The following is a 23,799-nucleotide window of genomic DNA, read 5'->3' as shown; positions in this document are numbered from 1 at the left end:
GAGCCTTTTTATGGTTTCTCAAAACACATTGTTTATTCCGTGGGGGAATGGGCTCGAGGCCTAGGAGCCCCGTGGGGTGGAAGAGGGTATGCGAGAGGGACGGGGCTCTCGGTGGCCTGTCCGGGGCCGAGTGGGGGGCCGTGGCCCTGCCCCGGCTCTGCAGGGAGCTGGTCTGCTCTGAGTCCATTTGCAGGCTCCAGATAAGTCTCTGCCTTCTGCATCCCAAACAGGGGGATGGATCCCTGCATAGCGTCCCCCAGAAGTCTGGTCCATTCTATCCCCAGGGGACTCTGGGCTCCAAATCGCTGCCCTGTTGCCCTTCCACTCTGGGCCCTTCGGACATAGGGGCTGGAGTGGGGAGGCATATCTGGCAGGCCAGCTTTGGCGGCCGACCAGGGGTCCCGGGAATGGGGGAAGGGGCTGGGAGCCAGGCGGGCTCCGAAAGCAGTCAGTGAAGATCCTGAAGGCTGGTGCCCAGAGGCGTGCGGAGGGCCCAGCCCCTCACTCCTGGCCTGGGTGCTCACCCACTGACCACTTCACCTCCCCTGTCCGCAGGGTCACTATGTCCTCATAGGTGGCTGTCTGGTCAATGTTCAGGCCCTGGGGACATGGAAAGGAGCTCAGGCCTCAGCCCCACCCAGTCCACACCAGCAGACGGAGGCCACTGACCGCACGGGGGTGGGCTCCGCCCTGCTCCTTACCTCATAGGTGTGGTCTTCTTCTATCCCAGCCTTGCTGTCATCCTGGTGGGAGTGGGAGTGGGGAGCAGGGCATTAGCTTCTGGCCCCATCCCCAGCTGGGCCCGGCCCAGGGAGGGCTGAAGGGCAGAGGGGGAGGGGGTCCAGAGGTCAGGGGTCGAGGGAGGTGCACTCTGCCAGAGCTGTACTCAGGCTGGCATGGCGCCCAGCAGGTAAAATGTGCCATCCCACATTAATTTAAGGAAGGAATGAGTGCCGGGGGAAGTGAAGGAGTGATTGAGTAGGTGAGAAAATGGGCAGACTCTGGGACTGGGCAATGCGGCTCAGCTCCCCAGTGGGTGCCATGGAGGCTGGGGAGCTGAGACCCTGCCCCAGCTCCCTGCCCCTGCCCCCAGCTCCGGCGGCCCAGTGGTCACCTTGTCCAGTAACAGGAAGATGGGGACAGTGATGAAGAGGCAGATGAGCAGTGTCTGGACCATGATGATGCCGTCCTTCAGGGTGTTGCGCCGCTTCAGCTGCTCCAAGGAGCTGAACCCTGGGGGTGCGCAGGGGCGGGGCCGTGAGGCTGGGGGAGGGACGAATGTCTCCCCCCTCGGGACCTGCTTCCCGGCGGTTCTCCTGGGTGTTCTGGGGCCACGGCCGCCTCCAAAATGTGGCCCCTCCCCGCCGGCGGTGGCAGGGACGGGGGTGGGGTGGGGGTCGGGGGATGGACACCCACCCATGACCCGCAGCTCGGTGCCGCAGCCCCTGTGGATGGCGCCGGAGCAGTTCTTCTGGCAGAAGTAGATGCCGTTGTCCTCAAACTGGATGCCGCGGATGGTGAGGGTGTTGACCGAGTTGTTCTGGTTCTGCTCGACGCGGTCCGGTTCCAGGGTCAGTGGCCGGGGCTCCGAGTCCGTCTCCTGCTTCCGGAGCCAGCTCACCTCGCCCTTGGGGTCTTCCACGTAGCATTTCACTTCAACCACCGCGCCCCGCTTCTTGGCCACGAAACGGGGGTTCTGCCAGACCCCGGAGCAAGCGCTTCCTGTGGGGGCGAAGGCCAGGTTGGAAATCCAGCTCCGTGCTTCCCTGCAGCCCAGACTGTGGGCCCCTGTCCCGGGTGGCACTGCACACCCACCTCCCACCCCAGCTCCCCTCTCGGTCCTTCCTTCCCAGGCCCGGGGACTGGGGACGGCCCAGAGGCCAGAGATGTGGGAGAGCCAAGCCACCTGAGAGCCCACAGGCCTCCGCCCCTTCCTGACCACCTCTGCCCATCTAACTTTCCTTCAGAGGCTCTTTAGAAGGCTCTAGAACCCATCTGACACCTTTCCACTCCCACTCGGGCCTGACCCCAGTCTCACCCTCCAGGGCACCTTCCACCTGCCCAGAGGTGAGTGGGTGGTCCTCAGGCTGAGCCCAGCACCCAGCTAGACACTCCCGGCCCTGACCCCTCAGCAGAATTCCCTCTGGCTGTCCCCTTGCCCCGACCCCCAGGTCTAGGCCACCCCTCAGTCTGGGACCGGGGTGCTGGGGCCTCAGGAGGATGGCGGCTGAGGGCGTGGAGCCGAGGAGCCTGGCCTCGGAGAGGGGGGCCCCGAGGAGGCCCGGGGGTGAGCAGCCGGGCAGCACTGACCACCCTGGGACAGTGACCGGCACTGGACCCAACCACTCTCGGCCCCTGCGGGGGGTCGGGCGAGGGCACTGACCTGGGGGTCTGGAGACCACGTCCTGTGTTTTGGCTGCCAGCCCACCTGCTGGAGGAGAGGAAGTGGGTGGGGCCACGTCAGGCCTCCCCACCCAGAGAGGGGGGCCCCACCTCTGCAACCCCTTTGCATTCCCAGACCCACTCCCTCCTTCCCAGACAGCAGCTTCCAGGCCCCTTGGCTCCTCTCCACCCCAGTCCCTCCGCTGGGGAGACCAGAGTGGGGTGGGGAGCACCGGAGCACCCGCCTCCCGGGTGCCCTCTTCCTTGACCCGAGAGCTGGCCTTGAGCAGGTGCTTAGATGAGAGAAGAGGGAAGCAGAGCTGGGGGGCTCTCCCACCTTCCAGATGAGGAGACTGTTTCTGGAGCATGCATCTACCAGGGGCTGGGCGGGGTGGCCTCTCCCCTGCCATGACCCCATCCCTCAACACACAGTGTCCCCAGGAGCTCCGGGTTGGGGGGACCACACGCCTGTCCCCTCCCCCACCCCAGGCCTAGCTCTTCCACCGTCAAAGTCCCCAAGCCCTTTTGGCCCCTCACACCCAGCTTAGCCCAGATGCCCTCCAGGCAGGGCCGCGAGCCTGTCACCATGGCTGACAACCACAGACACCCCCCCCCACCCCCCCCAGGGCAGTCAGAGGCCGACAGGAGGCAGGAAGAGGGTGAGTTGAAGGAGGAGGATGGGGAAAAGAGCGGACTGAGCCGGTGGAGGCCAGACAGTGACAGAGAGTGAAACCAGCAGGCCTCGTCGCCGGCCGTACCTGAAAGCAGCAGCAGCAGCAGCGGCAGCAGCCAGCAGCTGGGCACGGGAGACAGCGCCAGCCCAGCCATGGTCACCTCTGCGGCCCGACCCCAGCCCCGTGACGGCGTCGGATGCTCCTGGGGGGAAACGTGTAACTGCCCAGGCTGCAGCCTGTCCCCTCCCCGCCTCTTCCCCACCAGGCCCCTTCCTGCCATGCAAATCGGGACCCAGGGGAGGCACCTGCTCTCCGGGGGACTCTGGGGGAGGGCGGCAGCTCTTGTCAGCTGGGCTGCCGAGGCTTGGAGGTGGCCCCTGCGTGGGCTCCACAGCTGGAGTCCGCAGTGGGTGCCCTGGGAGGGTGGGGCTGCCGAGTCTTCTGGCGCAGCTCGCACCCTCCCCCCTGGGACCCCCACTCCTCTTTTGGTTGTCCCCTGGGGCTCGCCAGCCTCCCATCACACAGTCTGCAAGCTCTTGGAAGGGCAGAGCTCTATAGGTCTTTAGATTATTCCCAGCGCAGAGCCCAGGGCCTGGTGAATGTTTAGCTGAGTGCACATGGATTCCTCATACACCATCCCTCCTGCCCTGGACCAGCTGCATCCTGAGGGAAGAGGGCACCGAGGAAGGCCCGTAGTGGGGTGGGGGTGGGGGACAGCCATGGACCCAGGCCAGGTACCGAGAGGGGCCCAGGGCAGAGCTTCTTGGCTGGAGTGCAGGTGGCCGTGTTGGGAGTGGATGAAGAGTTGCCCCCGTGGAAGAAGGGAGCCATAGAGATTCTTGAGCAAGAGCAGGCCAAGTGTGGCAGCCTGTTGTGAGAAGGTTTGTCCCTGTCCTGGGGCGAGGCCTCCCTTCCTCAGGCTGGTGGCTGCTGCAGGGGGTGAACCTATGCGGAGACCTTTTAGAGAAAACCCATCAGTCAGCACCCAGGGGCTTCCTCCTGGAGTTCTCAACTGCCAGACTCTGAGGGCACTGAAGCATTGTCCACAGCTCCAGGGCACTTGGGCAGAGAACAGGAGGCTAGTGTGGGGGTCCCCTCAGGCTCAGAAACTCAAAGGCTCACTGGTTTTATCCCACGGGTCAGCAGGGGAGGTGGACAGAAGCAGAGCTTTCAGGAACTCACCTATGCTCAGCTTCGTGCCCCTGCCCCGGGTCAGACACAACCCCTGCTCCTGTGGCGGACGTCCTGGAGCAGTGCACAACCTTCACAACTGCACACAGCAGGCTTGCAAACCTCAGCCCTGCAGCCAAGCCCACGCTCTCTCTGCTCCCCTGACCTTCAGGAGAGGAACAGATGGTAGATCCTCGGGGGTCCTTTATCTGCACCAACTTTCTGTTACGACCCTCTACTTTTCAGACAGCCGGTGCTGCTGGCAGGCCTGTTTGGGTTCAGGGAAATGCAGCCCCTCCCACACCAGGGGTAGCAGTGAGAAAGGCAGAGGGCCTGGGCTGGTTGGGAGCCCTCTCCCCTTGGCCTCGGAAGTGGGCCTCACCTGGCAGGGCGGGGCAGGGCCACCCCTGGGGGGCGCAGGGCAGGACCCGAGCTCCGGAAAGTGGGACAGGAGGGTTAAAGTTTCATCCCAGGAACAGCTTGTTCCGGACAGTTCCAGATGTTCTTGTTTCCAGATGTTCCAAATGAAAAAACATTTCCGTGAAAAGCTGTCAGATGTTCAGCTCACGGAACAAACAGCCCGAGAATATAAACATCACCAGAGGTCAGCTCGGGGACCTCGGGCAGAGCCAGGTTAGGTGAGACCCTCCCCCCCAAAGTGGGGCAAAACTTGGAGGCCTCTTTCTTTAGCAAACTCAACCCCTCACAAGTCTCTGGTGATGGAGACTGTGGTTAACTTTGGGGCTAGAATCTCCCCAAACTGGGAGGGTAACTGGGGAGGCTCGGGGCATGTGTGTGTGTGTGTGTGTGTGCTGTGTGTGCTCTGTGTGTGCTTGCACATGTGTGTTGCCCAGGTTCCGTAGTGCGGGGCCTACTTGGCAGCTGGTCCTGGGCCCCAGGGCGACGGGAGGGGCCCTAAGGTGGGGGACCGCAGTGGGCATCCTCTAGACACACACACCTCAACACCCCCCCGGGGGGCAGGGATGCAAGATGTGCCCTTTGTCTTCATCCCCATTCATGCCTGGCAGGGATCCATGTTCAGGAGGGGGCCCCAGAGGCTTACTTATTACCATTGGGACCACGCTGTCCCCTGCCTGGTGACAACAGCACTGAGCTTTATCTTGCGCTCATGACGCCCTTTCCTTTCCGAAACAAGAGGCATCGAAAACCCACCCCTGCTCTGCCCCCGGCTGCCCTGAGCTGCCCCTGCCCACTCATCCCCCTTTCCAGGAAGGCAGCATCAAAACAAGAGTTGGAGAGCTGTGGGGGTGGGGACAAGGGACTCAGGGGCTGGGGGAAGCAAGAAAGCAGGGACCCTCAGCAGCCCCGGGACGGATGGGAGGGGGAGAACCCCAGGGAGAGAAGGGCTCAGACCCCTGCCCGTCTCCCCCAGTCCGGCCTCACTGTTGCGGAAGGAGGTCTGCTGGCTGAGGGTGTGGGTTTGAATCCTGGCCCTGCACTGCAGCTGCCGGAAAGCCTCCCCAGGTTACCGGTGGTTCTCAACCAGGGGTCCTGCTCCCACCCCAGAGCGTTTTGGAAATGCACAAAGGCAATAAGTGACAGGCCCAATGACCAGGGGGTGCCGCGGACATTCGTGGACCGGGGCCATTAAAGGTCGTGCAATGGGAAAGAGAGGATCTCGCAAACGAAGCGTTTTCCTGCCCCACTTGCCAACGGCACCCCAGTTAAGCAACACCCATTCATAATCTCTTGGAGATCAAGAATCCTTATTTGTGTAAAACAGGAAAAAACCACCATAGGACGCTCTTCAGAAAAAGGCAGGAGCCGCAGTGATAACTCGGAGAGAGTTTTTTGTTTTGTTTTGCTTTGTTTTGTTTTGTTTTTGGAACAATTAGGCTATGTTATCTCTGTGTTTTTTTTTTGCTCAGTATTTTGCTTTTATTCTTTCCCCATTCAAAGCTCAGGGGAAGGGGTGGGCATCCTGCAAGTCTGTCCTTGGGACCAAATTTGGAGAAACTCACAGAGAGAAGGCGCCCCTTCCTGCCAGCCGTGCCCCCTTGGAGAGAGAGCTGCAGGCACCCCTGTGTGGAGGGCTCAGAGAGCCCCTCAGGCACCCTGAACCCTGCAGCAGGCAGGGGTGCTGCCCGCTGGGAAGGGGCCGCAGGAAGAGGCCGAGTGCCCCTCACCCCCCACAGGTGCTCTGTAACCTCGGGACCCAGGAAAAGGGGGCACAGGAACCCTGAAAAAGATGAGGTCAATGTTTACTAGTTTGGAGGAATACAGCCCCAGAAGTCAGAAATCAAGTTACAGAAAATAAAATTGTATAGAAAACTCTATTTCATCCCCACAGGGCTTGTGGACTGATGTACTACATAATAACAATTTTGTCCCAGATCCGCGTGCCCCTGGGGTCAGGGGTCAGAGGCCGAGTCCTGGGGGTGTGGGGTGTGGTAGAACCTCTGAGGAGAGAGGGGATGCAGTGCACCCCATAGGCACCTTGGGTTCTCTAAGGGAGAGGGCAGGGAAATGAAATGAAGGGGGCTTCCAGAGAGGAGGGGCTGGGGGTCAGCGAGCCCAACACGTTTCCTGGGTGCCGCCATGGCTGGGGAGGGGGTGCGGTGCTGCATACTGGGGGAGCTGGGGCTCTCCTTATCTTGCCCTCCCCTATCCAGGAGGCTGCCCACGTCTCCACCACTTGGCTCCAATCCCCATCAGCATCTTTTTCCTCCTCGCTGCTCTCAGCCCCCTGTTGGCGTCCACACACACAGCCACGGACAGGAGACGCCCACACGTCAGAGGATCAGGGAGGGTTTATTGTAAGAACTGTACAAAGGAGCCTGCCTGCCCACCTGCCTGGGGCCTGCTCCCACCCGGATGCAACGGGAATGGACCCTGCTCCTCTAGTCAGTCTGGTGGCCAAGGTCCAGTCCAAGAGATTTCTGAGGCTCTTGGGGCCACAGAAGTTTGAGGCCAGGGGAGGGCAAGGCAGTGGGTGAGGGTGCTGGGCAGAAGGAGACTGACCCCCTACTGGATGGACCTTGCAAAGGAAGAGACAGAATCACCGCAGGGAGAGGCGGGAGGAGCCGAGTCCTCCCCACAGAGGAGATGCAGGTGGGAGACAGGGAGGGGAGCTGAAGCAATGGGTGTAATGCAGAGAAACAGAGGAAGGGGCAGGAGCGGAGCCCACGGAAAGTGGGAAAGAGGGATGCGTGGCAGGACAGAGGGGAGGTGAGAGAGCAGGACATAAGGACAAAGGCTCTGGCCTGTGGTGGTTGCACACACAAACACACACACATCTTGTTTTGAAGGTTTTGCTGTTTCCTGAGTTTTAATTGAACTGTTCATGAAAAAATAAGAAGAAAAAGAAGAGGAACTTAGGCCAAAAAGAGACCCAAGTACAAACCTTACTACATGTGTTTGCTCCCATACACATGCTTACTGGCACAGGCCCACACTCGCACGTATAGGCACACTCACAAACCAGGCCTGCACGGAGGACACACACACACATACACACACACACACACCAACCTGTATTTGCACGGAGAACTTCAGACACTATAGGGACACCTTGATACACATACACACAAAAATGTTCACCTATACACACGTGTGCAAGCACCAAGGTACTCAGTGGCTTGCACACACAGTCACACACTTGAACACACACAGCTCTGGGTACACACACAGGCATATAAGAAGACACACAGGCCACGCAGGTGCACACACAAGTGCATAAATGCAGCCACCCCTGAGCAGAGCTCTCAGCCGCTCCCCCCGCTCGGCCTCCGTCTGCTCTCCGGGAGCCAGCACAGGCCTGGCACTGCCACACCCAGGTCAGCGGTGCCAGCAGAAGTGATGCCTGACTTTCCAGGCAGCAGGAAGTGGGAAGGTTGAGCCTGAGCCAGGTGGAGTTTTTCTGCTGCATGCCCCAGTGTTGAAAACTTGAACATGAGCTCAACCATAACATTCTTAAAATTGGTTTGAAGACAGGAAAAAAGAATGAAGTGGGGGACGAGATGGGCATGGGGAGAGACGAGGAAGAGGTTGATGGGGCCACAGGGAGCCCTGGTGGTGCTAAGGGGCAAGTGAGGAACGGAGGAGGGACAAGAATCTTACTGAGCTTCAGGGTCCCTGATCCTCCCCAGTCTGGATGCTGAGGCCAGGAGGAGCCTCGGTGCAGTCAGGCAGCCGGGGGGGACCCACCCTATACTACCCAGCCATGCTTCCTGGAAAAAGAAAATTCCCAAGTGGAATCCTTCTTTCTGCTCTTCCCTGGGGGCCAGCCAGGGGAGCCACAGGCCTGACAAAACCTGGGAAGTGGTTTCAGGGGCTACGATCCCAGCCCAAAGCATCAGTTTTCAGCAGCCAATTAGGTTTTTGGAGTTTTCTATACTGGTGACGTTTCCCTTCTCCAGGGAATTCCTGAGCTGGCAAGCGGAGCAGCATCCCAGGGCAGGGATGGAGAGCTGGCAGTGCCCTGGGGTCAGGGGTCTGTACTCGCTGAGGTTAAGACGTCTTTGTCTGGGATGGGGTCAGGGAACCTGAGCCACTTCCTGGGGAGAGGCCAGTAGCCCTTAAGACTCTGGATTCGGGAGGGCAGCCAGTCCCTCCCTCGCAGTCCGGCTCCTCCCCAAGCTGGGGGCAGAGATCCTGACCTTCTCCTGGGCCCAGAGCAAGGGGTGGCAGGGCCCGTGAGGAGGTGAGAGCAACTTGAAGGTGAAATCTCAGATGCGGGGCCTCAGGCCCAGCATGGAGCCCGCAAGAACAATTCTCACTGCACCTGGCCCGGGGAGGCAGGTGTTCCGCTCGAGGGGTCAGCCCAGCACAGCCAAATCCTGTCCCCCATGAGGGAGGTGGACGCAGCCTCAGAGTCACAGCCCTGCTTCCTCAGCGTGCAAGCAACACGGGGGAGCTTCTGGGCTGTGCCGACGCTCAGCTGGTCACCCCATTGCTGTCCGCTAGACAAGAGACTCTTTGACCCCTGGACGCACCGTCTGCCTGGGTGGGAGCAAGGGAGGGAGGGCAGCGTCCAGGGGGCCCATGGGTGTGAGCCCCATGGCAGGTCCGGTGTCCCCTCCCGAGGCAGGGTCCTCAGCCTTGCTCTGCACACTGCTGCCCCTATTCTCGGGGCCATATATCCTGCTCATGTTGCTGGCGATCAGCCCCTCCTTCTCCGGGGCCCTGTCCCCGTTGCCGTCCTGGCTATGGCGGTACATGTAGGACGCCTGCTTCACCGAGCGCTGGAGCAGGTGCCGGCGGTAGGCCCTCTGGATCTTGATGGCACACACCTCCTCGTGCTTCCTCTTGAGGGTGGTGGTGATGGGCTCATAGGAGACCTTGGAGGGGTTAGCCGCCATGAACTTCTCCTCCATGGTCTGCTTGAGGGCATCCATTTCTCCGGAGTCGCCCAGGACCTCTTTGGTCAGGGCAAAGAGGATGTCCAGGCAGTGGATCTTGTCCCCCGGCACCATGGGCAGGTCCAGGGTGATGAGCTTGATCTTGTTGGGCTTGGCGATCCTCAGCGGCTCCTGCAGAGTGTCCACGAATTCGGAGAGGCGGCTGTAGGCGATGAATTGTGTGGCGTCGGGGTCAAACTTCTCCCACGTCTCGTAGAACATCTCAAAGTCATCCTCGCACAAGGGCTCGCTGCTCTCCTCGGTGGCCACGTTGAAGTTCTCCAGGATGATGGCAATGTACATGTTGACCACAATGAGGAAGGAGATGATGATGTAGCTGCAGAAGAAGCAGATGCCTATGGAGGGGTTGCCGCAGTCACCCCTGATGCTGGTGCCCGGGTTCTCCAGCGTGGGGTCACAGTCGGGGGGCCCGCTGTTGAGGATGGGGTTGAGGAGCCCGTCCCAGCCAGCTGACGTGGTGATCTCGAAGAGGCAGATGATGCTGTTGCCGAAAGTCTCAAAGTTGAACATGTCATCGATGCCCGACTCCTTCTTGACGTAGGCGAAGTTGGACATGCCGAAGATGGAGTAGATGAACATGACCAGGAAGAGGAGGAGGCCAATGTTGAAGAGGGCAGGCAGTGACATCATGAGGGCAAAGAGCAGCGTCCGGATGCCCTTGGCCCCGCGGATCAGTCGCAGGACACGCCCGATCCGTGCCAGGCGGATCACACGGAACAGTGTGGGTGACACGAAGTATTTCTGGATCAGGTCGGAGAGCGCGAGGCCTGCAGGGAGGAGCTAGTGAGGTCTGCTGCCTCAAGGGGCGGCTGGGTCAGGGGCTAGGGGTGTGGAGGCATGGGGGGCTCACGGGGACCAGCCTTGTGTGTTCTTCCCCAGAAGGGGCCAGCAGAGGCCCACCCCTCAGCCCGCTGCCCAGAAGACCTGACTGATTAGGCTGGGCTCTCCCGGAGGCCTCGGGGCCAGGGCCTGCGTCTCTGCCCTGACACAGCTGAAGAAGGGATAAGCTCATGTTGATGGGGCCCATGCCCAAGGCTATTTGCAGGTGCCAGGGATGAGAGAATGTGTGTGTGTGTGTGTGTGTGTGTGAATGTGACTCTGGGCACATCCCTTAACATGTCGGTGACTCAGTTTCCTCATCTGTAAAATAGGAGCGATACCATTACTTGCTTTGCAGTGTTGTTAACAATTAGCGAGATAACGCCTGTAAAGGGCATAGCACGGTGTCAGGCATGCAGCCAATGCTCAACAAATGGTGGCACGTCCGGCACTTCTTCTATGTGCACAGACACTGGAATGATCTTCTTAGGTTTTTCACTAAGTACACTAGCCATGCGTGTGCATCTATTGGTAAGGTAAATGTTTCTTGTGCATGCAGGTGACAGGTGTGCCTCTGCGCCTCAATGTGAATGCCAGGGTGCACACGTGTGTGGGGGGGGAGTGAGCATGCCAGGAGCATGGCAGGTGTGTACACGAGGATGGGGGCACCGGGCGTCCCCAAGCAACTCAGCCCAGCTCTGCCCGCCCGCCCGGTGGGGCCCAGCTCACCCACGATGGACAGGATGACAACCACAAAGTCAAAGATGTTCCAGCCAACGGTGAAGTAGTACTGGCGCAGGGCGAGCATCTTGAGCACGCACTCCCCCGTGAAGATGATGATGAAGACCATGTTGATGTTGTACAGGATGTCCACTTTGAGCTGGCTCTGGTCATCCGTCTCCACCATCATGGTGACCATGTTGAGGCAGATGAGGATCATGATTGTGATGTCAAACACCTGCTTTGTCACCAAGTCATACACCATGCCCTGCACCTTGTTCTGCAGCGCGGGTCGGGGTGCAAGGATGAGGACGCACGGGGGTGCATTGGGGTAGGGTGGGAGTGGTCAGGGCCCAGGCAGGACACAAACAGGCAGGAGACATGGGGTCGCCGGCAGCAGCACCGAGAGAGAGGAGAGTGGCGTCAGGGCTTGTGGTAGGGTCTGCGGGAGGGGAGGGGTGGCTGCCCCTAGGACGGGCCCTTGGATGTCCCCCTTTACCCTGGGATTTTCCTCCCCTTAAGGCCTCCCTACCACCCCCTGCCTTTCTCCCAAGGCCACCTGCTCCCTGGGGAGGATGTCTTGGCACCCTCTCCTCCCCCTTCTGGGGGCCCTTGCCCCAGGAGCCACTGAGGGTCTTGGTGAGGATGGACACTGGGGCGCCAGGCAGGGCCAGGCGAGGGGAGTTTAGCAGGCTGCTTTTGTGCAGATAACAATGAGGTGCCCCTTCCTGCCCGTGGACAGGAGCCCATCCAGGCTCTGGCCCACCCTGGCTGCAGGGGGCGCCCGGGGGGATGGTACCTGGGGCCGGGGAATGGGCTTCTGCGGTTTCTTGGAGCCCAGCTTCTTCATGGCGTTGTAGTATTTCTTCTGCTCCTCGGTCATGAAGATGTCTTTCCCTCCTAAGTACAGGGGGATAGGGCCTGTGAGTTTGGGGTGGGAGGCCCTTCCTCTGCCTCTGGGACCCTCACCTCAGGGACCACCCCGAAAGCAGCCACTACCCCTGTAGACAACCACAGAGTCAAAGACGTTCCAGCCGACAGTGGGGTCAGATTTTGGAGGTGAGAGGAAGGGGGTCTCAGAGGGATTCAGGGTCCAGAGAGGGGAGGGGAGGAACTGGGAGTGACGGGCAGAAGAAGTGGGGGTTTCAGGCCAGACTCTTTCCATCCACACCTCCTTGGGTCTACAGAATAATCAAGCAAGGAAGGTGGTATCAACTCCATCTTACAGGTAAGGAAACGGAGGTTTGGGGAGGGCACGTCACTGGCCGCACTTTCGAATTAGTGAAGGAATGAGGGGATGAAGGAGGTGGGGAGGGAGACCAGGGGTGGGTCCCGGGGAGGGGGTGGGAGGCAGGGCCGGACACTCATCTTCTTCTTCTGCTGATTGAAGTTGTCGATGATGACGCCAATGAAGAGGTTGAGGGTGAAGAAGGACCCGAAGATGATGAAGATGACAAAGTAGAGGTACATGTACAGATTCACCTCGTATTGCGGCTGCTCCTCCTTCTGCAGGAGCCACAGGACAGGACGGGGTGTGCAGGGGGAGGGTGCACCCTCAGCCTCTCCTCGCTGCCCACCACGCCGTGGGCAGGACAGGCCTGGGGCCTGGGCAGTGCACCCCACCCACCCGCAGGCTGCTGGCTCTTGGGGGCTCCTGGGGAGGCTTCATGGTGGGCTGGAGAGGGGCGTGTGGCCTTGTGGCTCCAGGCTGGGGTCCTCCCCCCCGGCTGGCTCCACAGCCACGTCTCGGCAACCCTCACTCACCTCCCGGGAGTCCACAGCTGCATACATGATGTCCATCCAGCCCTTGAAGGTGGCCTGGGAGAGTGCAGTTGAGGCTGTGAGGGGAGGGGGCGTCTCTCCTCTGCACCCTGGCCCTCCCCAGAGGCTGCCTGCCCAGAGCCCCACTGGGGCCCAGAGAGGCCCAGAGACAACCCCAGGGTCTCGGCGCAGCATTGGAGGCAGGGCGCGCGACCCCTGGTAAGTAGTGACAGCGGGCCCAAGTGCACCCAGAGAGCCTTGGGCGCCGGCAGCCCCGGGGCAACGCAGGCAGCGGCCGCACTCACCACCTGCAGCAGGGAGAGGTAGCCCAGGCCCACGTTGTCGTAGTTGACCTTGACATTGAGCCAGCGGACCTGGCCCGTGTGCATCAGGCTCTCGCACTCAGACTTGTTGTTGACCTCAGTGATGTCAAATCTCTCGGAGGTGGTGGTGTTGATGCAGTAGTAGAACTTGCCGGCAAACAGGTTGACACCCATGATGCTGAAGATGAGCCAGAAGATGAGACAGACAAGCAGCACGTTCATGATGGAGGGGATGGCTCCCAGGAGGGCGTTCACCACCACCTGGGGGCCAGGGAGGGGGTCACTGCCAGACCCTGGCCCAGGAGGACCAGAGAGAGCCAGTCTCCTCCGAGACAGGGCTCCCCACCCACACACCAACCAGGGGACCAGGCTGAGCTGGGCATGGTCATTCAAGGAAGGCTTCCTGGCGGAGGCTTCCTGTGGGGGGAGCAGTTATCTGCCTGGCTGTGTGTGTGTTTGTGAGTGTGTGTGTGTGTGTGTGGCAGTGAGGGGTGGGGTGGGGGCCCACGGCCTGGTGGTCAGGACGGGCTCTCTGCTTGGCTGGAGGTGTCTCTGGAAGCAGCTTGGCCACGGGTCACCAAGTAGGAGATAAACACACACTCCTTTCTTGGCCTCTATAGGAAACTTGGCTCACGTGACCCAGCCCCTGCTTATCTGCTCCCAGCATTAGAAACTCAGACCCGGGCTCAGAAAAGACACCGAGGTTTTCAAAACAGCAGGACCTGGGCCAGAGCTCTGTCCCCCGCCAGCCCCGGTAACAGGGGCCCACCTCACTATTTTGGGCTAAGCTGAATTAGAGAACTGACAGTTTTTTTTATTTTAAGGAGAAGTGTTTTGTCGTCTCCAGACGGAGTGGGCGGCACAGGCCTGGGGATTCCCGGGGTGAGGGTTGGGGGGTCGTCTACCCCGGCTGGGCACTAACCAGCTGCGTGGCCATGGGGGTCCACCTCCCCTCCGCCGGGAGGGGCCCTGAATGAACAGGAAGGGGCCCCTGGGCTGGGCACACTGCAGGCTCGCAGCCAGCATCCCCTCAGGGACTTGGCCCTCAGAACAGGCCTCGCTTCCAGCAGCCCCTGTTCAGGAAGTCCCATCTGTCTTCCTCACACCATGTCTACCTGTCATGTCCTCTAAAGGGCCTGAGGGGATCCTCTCCAAACTCAGCAGGACCCCGAGCTCAAGGTGGGGAGGCTCAGGGCCTTGAGCACTTTCCTGCTTGCTCAGGTCTCAGAGGGCTGGGGGTCCCATCTGAGGCCGTGGCGGGGGACAGACACACACACACACAACCATAAACCCAGGGACCTGCCTTCCTTCCTCCCCTCCTCCCCGCCTGGTGCCCTCAGCGCCCCTCCGAGGTGCTGCTGCAGCCTCTGCTGCCCCCCAGCGGTGGCAGAGATGAGAGGAGGGCGTGCCGGAGAGGGGGGCCGGCACGGGAGTGGGGTCGGTGGGTGCTGCTCCCCTGGGCGGATGTCTCCAGGGCCCTCAAACTCGTCAACAGGGCAGCAGGTCTGAGCCCTCTGCCTTCCCCGGTAGTGGCCGGAGTACAGACACGCGTCCCCTCCACCTGCCCGGGGCAGCCAGGGGGCTGCCCCACAATCCAGAGCCCCGATCGGAGTGCCCCTCAGCACCCACCCTCATGCCCTCAAATCGGGACAGAGCCCTCAGGGGCCGCAGGGCCCGCAGCGTCCGCAGGGATTTGATGGGTCCCAGCTCCGAGTAGCCCAGCCAGTTGGCCACCAGACTGATGATGGAGACCTGCAGAGGGGGGTGGGCAGTCAGCAAGGGCAGGGCCTGCCTATCCCCCAGCCCAGGGTGTCCCCCCACACTCCATCCTAGGGGGTGATCTGACCGGTGGCACCAGCAGCCCTGGGCTCCATCCCAGTGGGGTCGTCAATTAACTGGGGATGATGGTAATTGGCAAGGATGATGGTAATTGGCAGGGATGACACCCCCGCCACACACTTCCCTGAGGAGCCTGGGTGCTGGGCCAAGAGGACTAAATGCTGCAGGGATCCGAATGCCCCTCCTATTCACCATCCTGCCCCCTATGACCCAGGCCTCATAGGACAAAGAAAATATCTCCCTGGGTGGGTTTCCCAGCCCCATGCCCCCTCCCCGGGCAGCTCTCTGTCCCAGAAGTGATTCTTCTTTCTTCCCCCAGGCTTTATTTAAGTGTATTAAGATGCCACCTTGTAAACAAATCATTTTTTGTTGTTGCTTTAAAAAGAAAAAAAAGCAGGTCCTGGCCCCTAAGGCCCTCAGCCCCGTGACTGGCTCTGGCTCTGTCCGGGGGCCGGGGACTCACGTCCACGATGAGGAAGTCCAGCCAGCACCAGGCGTTGGTGAAGTACACCTTGAAGCCATAGGCTACCCACTTGAGCAGCATCTCCATGATGAAGACGTAGGTGAAGACCTTGTCGGCATACTCAAGGACCGTGCGGATGACCGGCCGCTGCTCGATGTGGATGTCCTCGAAGGCCTGGGGGCACCGGCATGACCAGGGGCAGCCGGGCCGGGAGGCTGGCCAGCAGCACACCCCCCTCCCTGCCTGAGGCTGCTGGTCACAGGGTCTGGGGTGGACGCCAGCCCCGGGGGACAGGCCACAGGCACCTCCCCGCCAAAGATGTCCCTCAGCTCCCCTCCCCCAGGCCGAGTAATAGCAAAACTCAATCATCAGCTGCAGGTGTGTGTGTGTGTGTGTGTCACAGGGACACATCTTCAGTCCTGTCCCCCGGTTCCCAATTCCCCCAGTTGCCCGAGTGCAGAGTCAGACCCTGCACAGCCAGGGAGGCCCATCTGTGGCTTTAAGGAAATGAACACACCTATGGCATATTGGGGAAGCACAGGTGAGCTCCTGGAGTGTGGAAGGGAGGCACCCCCTTTGCCGCCCCCTCCCTTGGCCGGCCCCCAGAGCTGCACCTACCAAGGCTCCACTGCTGAGCAGGATCATGAAGACGATGAACGTCTCGAACCAGTTGTGCTCCACAATCTTGAAGCAGGCCCTGCGCAGGGTCCACCACTGCTTCCCGTGGCCCTGGGTGGTGTCCACGTAGAGGAAGGGGCAGCGTTGCACACAGGCTGGGGACGGAGGGGCCAGGCCGCCATGTCACGGGCCTGGGGCTGCCTCAGGGTGCCCGCCAGCATGTTCCTGCCAGCCTTCTCAGGGTGTCCCGCTCAGGCTGCTCTCCACCTCGCCGTCCCCCCAGCCCCAGGGCCCCCCATCTCCCCCCACCATGCTTCAGCAGCGACCAGGGAGACTGGAGGGCAGGGGCACAGACCGTGGATGCGCACAGCAGCCCCCCAAGGCTGGCACTGATGTCACCCCCTCTCCACGCTTGTAGCTCAGAAGGCTGGGGGCTGCAAGGTGTCCTGGGCTTGGACATCCCTCCCTGGGGTCGTACTGGCCCAGGGCGAGGCAGGCGTAGGACAGCATCAGGGAAGAAGCCCCCCACTCCTCCTGGCTTTCGGTGACGTGCATGTCCCTGCGGCAGCCGCGTGCTGGGGCTTGGCCAAGGCTGTTGTCGCCTCCCTCCCCTGCTGGGCTGGGGGCACCTGCAAAGCGGGGGTGCCGGCAGGTGGGCTGGCTCTCACCTTCGGTGAAGCACTCCTCCGGCTGCTCTCCCTCGGGGTTCTCCTCGGCCTGCTCCTCAGGGTCCTCCTCGGGGGGCTTGTAATCAGCTGTGCTGCACACAGAGGAGTTGCCGTCGTAGAGGGGCTGCGGCAGCTTCTGTGGGGGTCACAGGGTCACGTGATCCCTGGGTGCCAGGGACCCCCTTCCTCCTCCCCCCGGGTGGGGCAGAAGGAGGTCAGGATGGGAGAAGGCAGAGGGGGTGGTGCAGCCTCATTCATTCATTCATTCATTCATTTGACCCTGGATTATTGGGCTCTGCACCATGCCTCATGCAGAAGAACCAGTGGTCAAGCCAGACATGGTTCTGTCCCCATGGAACTTAGGTTTGCAGCAGGGAGGGCCTAAGGAGACACCAGAGGGCGTCAGGTGGGAGAGGAGGCTGGGATAAGAGCCAGGAGCAGGTGGGGGGGCTTTGGGGGGTCTCGGGGAGGCACAAAGGGCCAGCAGAGGAAGAAAAGGCCCAAAGGTACTTTTGAGGAGGCAAGGGTGCAGAAGAGGGTCAGGATGGAGCTGGGGGTGCCACAGCCCACAAATAACGGGCATGTGGTGGCCCCAAGATCTGAGCCTTCCCACCGCTGGGGTCTGTTTGGCTGAGGAGTCCAGAAAGAACGGAAAATTCTCCCCAGCCTAAGCTCCTGCCCAGCACCAAGGGAACTTGATCAGAGTGGAGGCAGGGTGGGGGGAGGCTGGCATTCTGGCCTGGCCAGGCCTCCCCCCAACCTCCTCCTGGTGCCATCCCAGGCTGGCTCCCTGTGGCCCCAGCCTCCACCCCTCAGAGGTCTCCTTCATGGCAGGGGGTAAGGCCCCTGCAGAGGCAGACGGAGAAGGAGCAAGCCAAGAGGGCAGCTTGGGGCAGCTCTGGCTCCAGAGTGGTGACCAGGAAAGCAGGAGGTCCTGTTCCCAGTTGACAAGAAGGGAAACCAAGGCACGGGGCATTAGTTCAGCCAGGGCATCCACTGAGCCGCTTTCCCTGACTGTGCACCCCAATGCCCACAATCCCCCCTAGAGCCATGCTTGCCTTCCTTTAAAGAGTCCCTGGGACCCCTTCCCCTCCCAGGGCCTGGACCCGGGTGCTCTCCAGCCCCTCCCCCATCTTGTTCCTCTTATTGAGGTCAGCACTACATCTCCCCGGGTATTTATAACTCGGCAGACACCCGGCCCCCTGTTAAGTCAGTGTGCTACATACGTGGGGGGAAGAAGGAGTCAAGTGCTTTCAGGGCAAAGTTCATTGCAGGGGCCCTGATGCCAAGCTAGGTCCAGGGCTGAAAAGGTGGAGTGGGCAGGGGTCTCTGCCTGAGCTTATGCACTCATCCCTTCCTGCCAGAGCTGGAGGTGGGGTGTGAGGGGCTCGGAGCCAGCTCCCTGGGAGGCCCCAGCAGGGCCCAGCCTCCACCCTGACTTCTGGGGGTGAACGCCACCCTTGTTCCAGTCCCTTCCACAGCCTTGCAGGGGAGGGGCAGGGAGGGGAGGGCAACTGGCCCAGCAGCTGACCCCTTGCCCCAGCTGGGTGGGTCAGGGCTCCTGCCCTGAGGCTGCACCCCTGCTCCCTGCCCACCCTGCCCCAGCGCCCATTGCCCCTCTGGGCCCTGTCCTTGGAGGCAGGGTCCCAAGAGTCCTGGGCCCACACTGGGAGGTGGGAAGCAGCCCCAGGTGGGGTCTGAGCAGAAATAGGTGATAACAACAGGGACTTGGCAGGGCTTTCCAGACCAGGGAGGAGTTAAGGGAAAACTCTTGGGTCCCAGTCCTGGGCTGTGGTGCCACAGGTAAGAGTGTCCCGTCCGAGAGTGCCCCCTGCTCGTCATAGGGGGCCCCAGTTGTGCAGGGAGGGGGGAGTCGAAGAGAGACCAGAGTATCCGGACAGGGTATGCTGATCATAATAATCATGTTGCCATTAGGAAATAACAAGGCACGATTTGCGGACAGCTCATTATGTGCTTTACATCCAGCATCTCATCTAAGGCTCACAACAATGCACAAGGTAGTCAGCACTACCTCCATTTTACAGATGGAGAAACTGAGGCTCAGAGAGGTCTTGTGACTCACCCAAGGTCACCCCCAAATCTGCACCCGGGCCTGTCTGTCCACAGCCCCTTCCACTCACCTTGCCGTCCTCAGGCTCTGAGAAAGTGTCGGTATCCTCCTCGGTGGGCATCTCCAGGTCAGACTCCTCAGAGGCGATGGGCACCTGTATGGTCAGGAAGGGGTTGTTGATGAAGTTGAGGTGGTCCAACTCGATGCTGGAGGGAGGGCCATCTGCCAGGTGGTTCAGGATGTGATTGTCCTTCTTCACGTCCTTGTCGTCCTCCTTGGGCGGCGGCTCCTTCTTCTCGTCCTCAGGGGTGCTCTCCCCGGCCTCCACGGCCTCGCAGGGGTCGCCAAGGCTGAGCGTTATATCCTTGGGGCTCAGGAGCTTGCCGTGCAGCAGACCCAGGAGGAAGGCCTTGGCGAAGCCAATGCCCCACTTGATGCGCCCGACGGCGATCTGCAGGTTATTCATCTCGCTGTCGTCGTCTGAGGCCGCCAGGCTGTCGGCGCTGAAGGAGCTCAGCAGCAGGGCCAGGAACAGGTTCAGGACCTGGGGGCCAGGGGTTGGAGGGAGCCTCCATTCAGCCTCTGGCCCTTGGGGGTGACACTTCCAGTCAGCATGAGGGACTTCAGGCCTGCAGATCAGATCTGCCACATGCTGGGCATTTGAAATGACCTCACCTCATTGAATGCTCACAGCTGCCCATGGAAGTGTCACCCCCTTCCTGGCAGATGGGGAAACTGAGGTTTGGGAGATATGATATGACTCTGCCCAAGGCAGAAGTGGGCTTTGGGGAGGCACACTGGGTGACTCTTTCCAAAACTGCCCTTCACCTCCGCTGCCTTGGGGGTGGGGGAGGGGGAAGTTGCAGAACAAAGAACAGACTCAAATCTCCAGGCTCCCAACATTAGGAATCTTCATCTTTTGAGCCTTCTTTTCCTCTTTTGTTAAACGGGACTTTTAAAAGACCCAGTGCACCTAGTACTCAGCTATCTGTCCTCTCCTTTTCTGGAAAGGGTATCTAACCTGCTGCTATTCACCCCCTTTCCTTTCCCTTGGGGTTCCCTATCCCTCCTGCTCCTGGTTCTCTTTCCACCTCCCTACTGGAAGGCACTTAAGAGGCCACGAGTCCAGCCCCTCCATTTCCCACTGGACAGACACTGACTAGCCCTGACACTGTCAGGAGAGAGCAGCCTCAGAGAGCTCAGAGCCTGGTGGAGAACGACATTTGGTCAGAAGAGAACAATGCAGTGGGTTGGGATGGCAATACAGATTGGGGGGCACAAGCTTTGAAACTATGCTGTCTGGCTTTGAACCCCAGTTTACTAGCTGTATGTCCCGGGGCAAGTCATTTCAACTCTTTGTGCCTCAGGCACATAATCCGTAACAGGGATAATTCCAGCACCTGCCTCCTTGCATTGCTGTGAGAATTAAATGACCAATTCCAGTAGAGCACACTGCAGGTGCTCAGATGTGTTGGCTTTCATGTGCACAATAACAGAGAAGTGTACAAGACACAGGGAAGAGTTTGATTAATTCTGGGGCCAGCTTCTTTGCTTTATGGATGGGGAGGCTAAGTCCCAAAGAGGTGGAGTGACTTGCCCAAAGACAACAGCCAGGACTAGAACCCAGGTTTTTGGTCATTGTGCAACTTTAGGGGGCACTGTTCACTTAGACTACAGTGTGAATGGCACCCTGGAGGTGCACAGCATGGCGGCCCTGCCTTCCACCAGCCCCCCTTCCATGGAGTAGGGGGGCCTGGACATGCGAAGGCCACCCAGGACCTTCTTCTTCATGCTCTCTCACCGTCTGGCTTCCACCACTGTCCTCCAAGGTTTTTTTGCCATCGTCTTAACTATCATGTTAACATAATATCTTGAAAAAAATATTACAACTGTCTGGAAGAATGTGCTGGGGGGGTTTCTCCCCCTGTCTGGTGCCCATGCCCTCCAGCTACTTTTCTGCCTTTTGTACCCCACCAAAGTCTATTGTCTTTTTTTCCTCTCTTGGCGGCGGGGGGGAGGGCAGGGTACACTTGCCAGAAACACATCTGAGCTGGGAATTAGCTGCTCTGTGGGTCAGCAGGGTTTGCACACGGCTCCTGCCAGGGACAGAAATAGCTGCCTCAGGCCAGGCGGGGGGGTGGGGGAGGTGGAGGGGAGGGCAGCAGACACTACAGGTTCCCCTGGCGCCACTGGGGGGCGAGTTATGTGTGACTTAGTCACTTCCTCTCCTTCACAATAACCCAGAGGAAGCGCCCCATGGACACAGAGGGCACGGGTCTCCACGCTCCCTGTCCGGGTGCCCTGGTGCCCTCTGGCAGCAGACACCTGCTTCCGTGAGGCCTGGGGGTGGGGTAGGGGTGGGAGGAGATGGTGCCCTGGATGCTGACAGCGCCACCTCCCTCGGCCCCTCCACACCCTCTGAGCAGACCAGGAGAGCCACAGAGCAGGGCGGGAAAAGGGTGCGAGTGGTGTGCACGTGCACGTGTGTGTGATGGGCGGTGGGGGTGACAGCCCGACACGCACACAGAGGCAACGCGAGGCAAAGCTGTGGACTCCGGAATCAGATGATCGGGTTTGAATCTTGTGCATGTGACTAATTTACCTCCCGTGATTCTGTTTCCTTGTCTGTAAAATAGAGACAAAATAGCCTGTCCCTCATAGGGGGGCCGTGAAAACTAAAGGAATGAACATGCAGAGAGTGCTGGGTGAGCGCTACATAAACGTCAGCTATCGTCGCCTCTGTCGGGCCGTGGGTGTCATCATTTTTCTGGTTACTGTATTATCGTCACCATCATTACTGGGGTTACACAGACCCAGGCCCTACTCCCAGCCCAGTTTCTCACCGGCTGGGTGGTGCTGGACATAAAATGACCTGTCTCACGGGCTGTTGAGAGGATTGGGGGTGATGTACCTAAAACCCTTCACATGAGGGCCCCAAACCCTGCAGCAGTCACTTGGATGGCAGACACCTAAGGGCCTTGCCATGGCACCCACACACTCCACGTCTGTAACATCTGACCTCCCTCAGTCTCAGGGGCCAAGCACTTTGCCAATCCCTTAGACGTGCACCGCATAATCGTCACGACCACCCCCCATAATCATCCCCATTTTCAAGATGAGAAAACCGAGACCCAGAGAGGTTAAGTGACTTGCTCAAGGAGTCTCAGTCAGTAAGTGGCAAAGCAGAGGCTTGAAACGAATTTGAGTTCACGCACACAGAGACAGAACCCCCTCCCCCGCAGAGCCTCACTGTCACCCCATGCCCTAAGACGGACATGCAGAAACCTGCTCAGAGCCTGTGGCCTCCCACTCCCCATCTTGTCCCAAATTCCTGCCCAGGCACCTTTCTTTGCTCCCCCTCTCTGAGACCCCCTCCCCAGGGGCAGCCGTCCTGGGTTCTGCTCTCTAGCTGTGTCTGGGGGCTTGGGCCCTCCTCTCATCTTCTCCTCCTCCAGCTGAGGTGACCCCTTCACACCCGGCTCGGCCCCTGCCCCGAGTCGGAGCTCAGCGATATCTGAGAAGGGCTGACCCAGCAGCCCCAGGATTCCACAGGCCTTTGTGGAATGTGGGACATGCGTCTTCCCACCCCAGGGGGGCAGCTGGGCACAGCACTACGGGCCCAAGAAGGCGAGGCGCTGGGGTCGGCAGAGTGAGGCCCCAGCCACAGAAGTGCTGATCAGCTGGACCCAACCTCGGCCCTGGTTCTTGTCCACTCCTGCCCGTCACCTCCCTGCACCCGCAGGCCATGCCCTGAGCCACAGAAAGTGGCAGAACGGATGCCGTTTATGCCACCTGGGGATTCTCCCTGCCCTTGGGCCTGATTCTTTGTTCCAGAGCCTGGATCCCCCAGGCCCAGGGACAGGAGAGGAGAAGACAGTGGGAGCGGGACAAGACACCCGTGGGTACCAACTCCCTGCTGTGCTTTTTGCACTCTACCTCACTCCAACCTCCTGGCAACCCTAGGAGGCATCTATTATTTTTCTTCCATTTGACAGCTAAAGAATGCAGCTGGCCCAGAAGAGGGCAGTGACAGGTTTCAAGGTCACCAGCTGATGGCGAAGGAGCTGGGATTGAAACGCAGGTCTGACCCCATCATCATCTAGCTTTATCATGGCCGCTTAGCAGTGCCAGCCTCACCGCGTGGGGCCTGTTAGAAATGCAGATCCCCAGGCCCCGTCCCAGAACTGCTGCATCAGAGTCACTGGGGCTGGGCTCCAGGAATCTATGATTTAAGAAGCTTCCAGGTGACTCTAAAGCACATTAAAAACTAAGAACCCCCGGGTGAAGCCACACAAAGGTGCCAGATGGGGGTGGGAGAAAGGGCAGGAAAAAAACAGTCAAGTATCATGAATTTCGTCCATTTCCTACTCGAGAAAAAGGCCTTCGAACGACAGCCCGACTTAGGGGGAATAAAGGCACTGGGCACGGCTGGCGGCCATGGGGTCCCCAGGCGTGGGTCGGGGGCCACCGGCCTCACTCACCACGAGGTTGCCGATGACCATGACCATGAGGAAGACGGTGAGGCAGAGGGGCTGGCCGGCCACCTCCATGCAGTCCCACATGGTCTCGATCCACTCTCCGCACAGGATGCGGAAGATGATGAGGAAGGAGTGGAAGAAGTCGTGCATGTGCCAGCGCGGCAGGCTGCAGTCAGCGGCGATCTTGCACACGCACTCCTTGTAGCTCTTGCCGAAGAGCTGCATGCCCACCACGGCGAAGATGAACACGATGATGGCCAGCACCAGCGTCAGGTTGCCCAGAGCCCCCACGGAGTTGCCGATGATCTTGATGAGCATGTTCAACGTCGGCCAGGACTTGGCCAGCTTGAAGACCCGCAGCTGCCGAGCAAGGGGGTGGGGGCGGGTGTGAAGGAGGCCCAGGACCCCCGAGGACCAACCCGAGGTAGCCCA

General features: G+C 60.1%; 2 protein-coding genes across 3 annotated transcripts in view; both read right to left on the bottom strand.

Moving 5' to 3' along the window:
• Window positions 1-5: 5 nt before the first annotated feature.
• CD79B (CD79b molecule) lies at window positions 6-3,287 on the bottom strand. 2 transcript variants are annotated; one of them, XM_037809039.1, is made up of 6 exons: window positions 3,141-3,287; window positions 2,384-2,431; window positions 1,417-1,722; window positions 1,115-1,233; window positions 702-743; window positions 6-600 (listed from the first exon to the last, which is right to left on the bottom strand). In XM_037809039.1, the coding sequence occupies exons 1-6, from the start codon at window positions 3,208-3,210 to the stop codon at window positions 502-504; spliced, it is 684 nt and encodes a 227-aa protein (XP_037664967.1). In that variant the 5' UTR covers window positions 3,211-3,287; the 3' UTR covers window positions 6-501. The 2 variants fall into 2 exon arrangements, with proteins under 2 accessions (XP_037664967.1, XP_037664968.1); XM_037809040.1 differs by having other exon boundaries at window positions 2,384-2,428; window positions 3,141-3,283.
• Window positions 3,288-6,612: 3,325 nt separating this feature from the next.
• Window positions 6,613-23,799, bottom strand: part of SCN4A (sodium voltage-gated channel alpha subunit 4) — a 28,038-nt gene continuing 10,851 nt past the window's right edge. Inside the window, exons 11-22 of the mRNA XM_037809268.1 lie at window positions 23,371-23,727; window positions 18,960-19,433; window positions 16,819-16,954; window positions 16,151-16,305; window positions 15,533-15,706; window positions 14,860-14,982; window positions 13,213-13,491; window positions 12,911-12,964; window positions 12,515-12,652; window positions 11,946-12,050; window positions 11,156-11,426; window positions 6,613-10,374 (exon numbers count right to left, since the gene is read on the bottom strand). Of these exons, the coding sequence (XP_037665196.1) occupies window positions 9,149-10,374; window positions 11,156-11,426; window positions 11,946-12,050; window positions 12,515-12,652; window positions 12,911-12,964; window positions 13,213-13,491; window positions 14,860-14,982; window positions 15,533-15,706; window positions 16,151-16,305; window positions 16,819-16,954; window positions 18,960-19,433; window positions 23,371-23,727 (3,492 nt within the window). The 3' untranslated portion in view covers window positions 6,613-9,148. The remainder of the gene's footprint in view (window positions 10,375-11,155; window positions 11,427-11,945; window positions 12,051-12,514; window positions 12,653-12,910; window positions 12,965-13,212; window positions 13,492-14,859; window positions 14,983-15,532; window positions 15,707-16,150; window positions 16,306-16,818; window positions 16,955-18,959; window positions 19,434-23,370; window positions 23,728-23,799) is intronic.

The sequence above is a fragment of the Choloepus didactylus genome, chromosome 18 (assembly GCF_015220235.1).
Source record: "Choloepus didactylus isolate mChoDid1 chromosome 18, mChoDid1.pri, whole genome shotgun sequence".
NCBI classification, from domain to species: domain Eukaryota; kingdom Metazoa; phylum Chordata; class Mammalia; order Pilosa; family Megalonychidae; genus Choloepus; species Choloepus didactylus.
The sequence above is the reverse complement of the archived record's forward strand: the minus strand, read 5'-3'. Positions and strand labels throughout refer to the sequence as shown.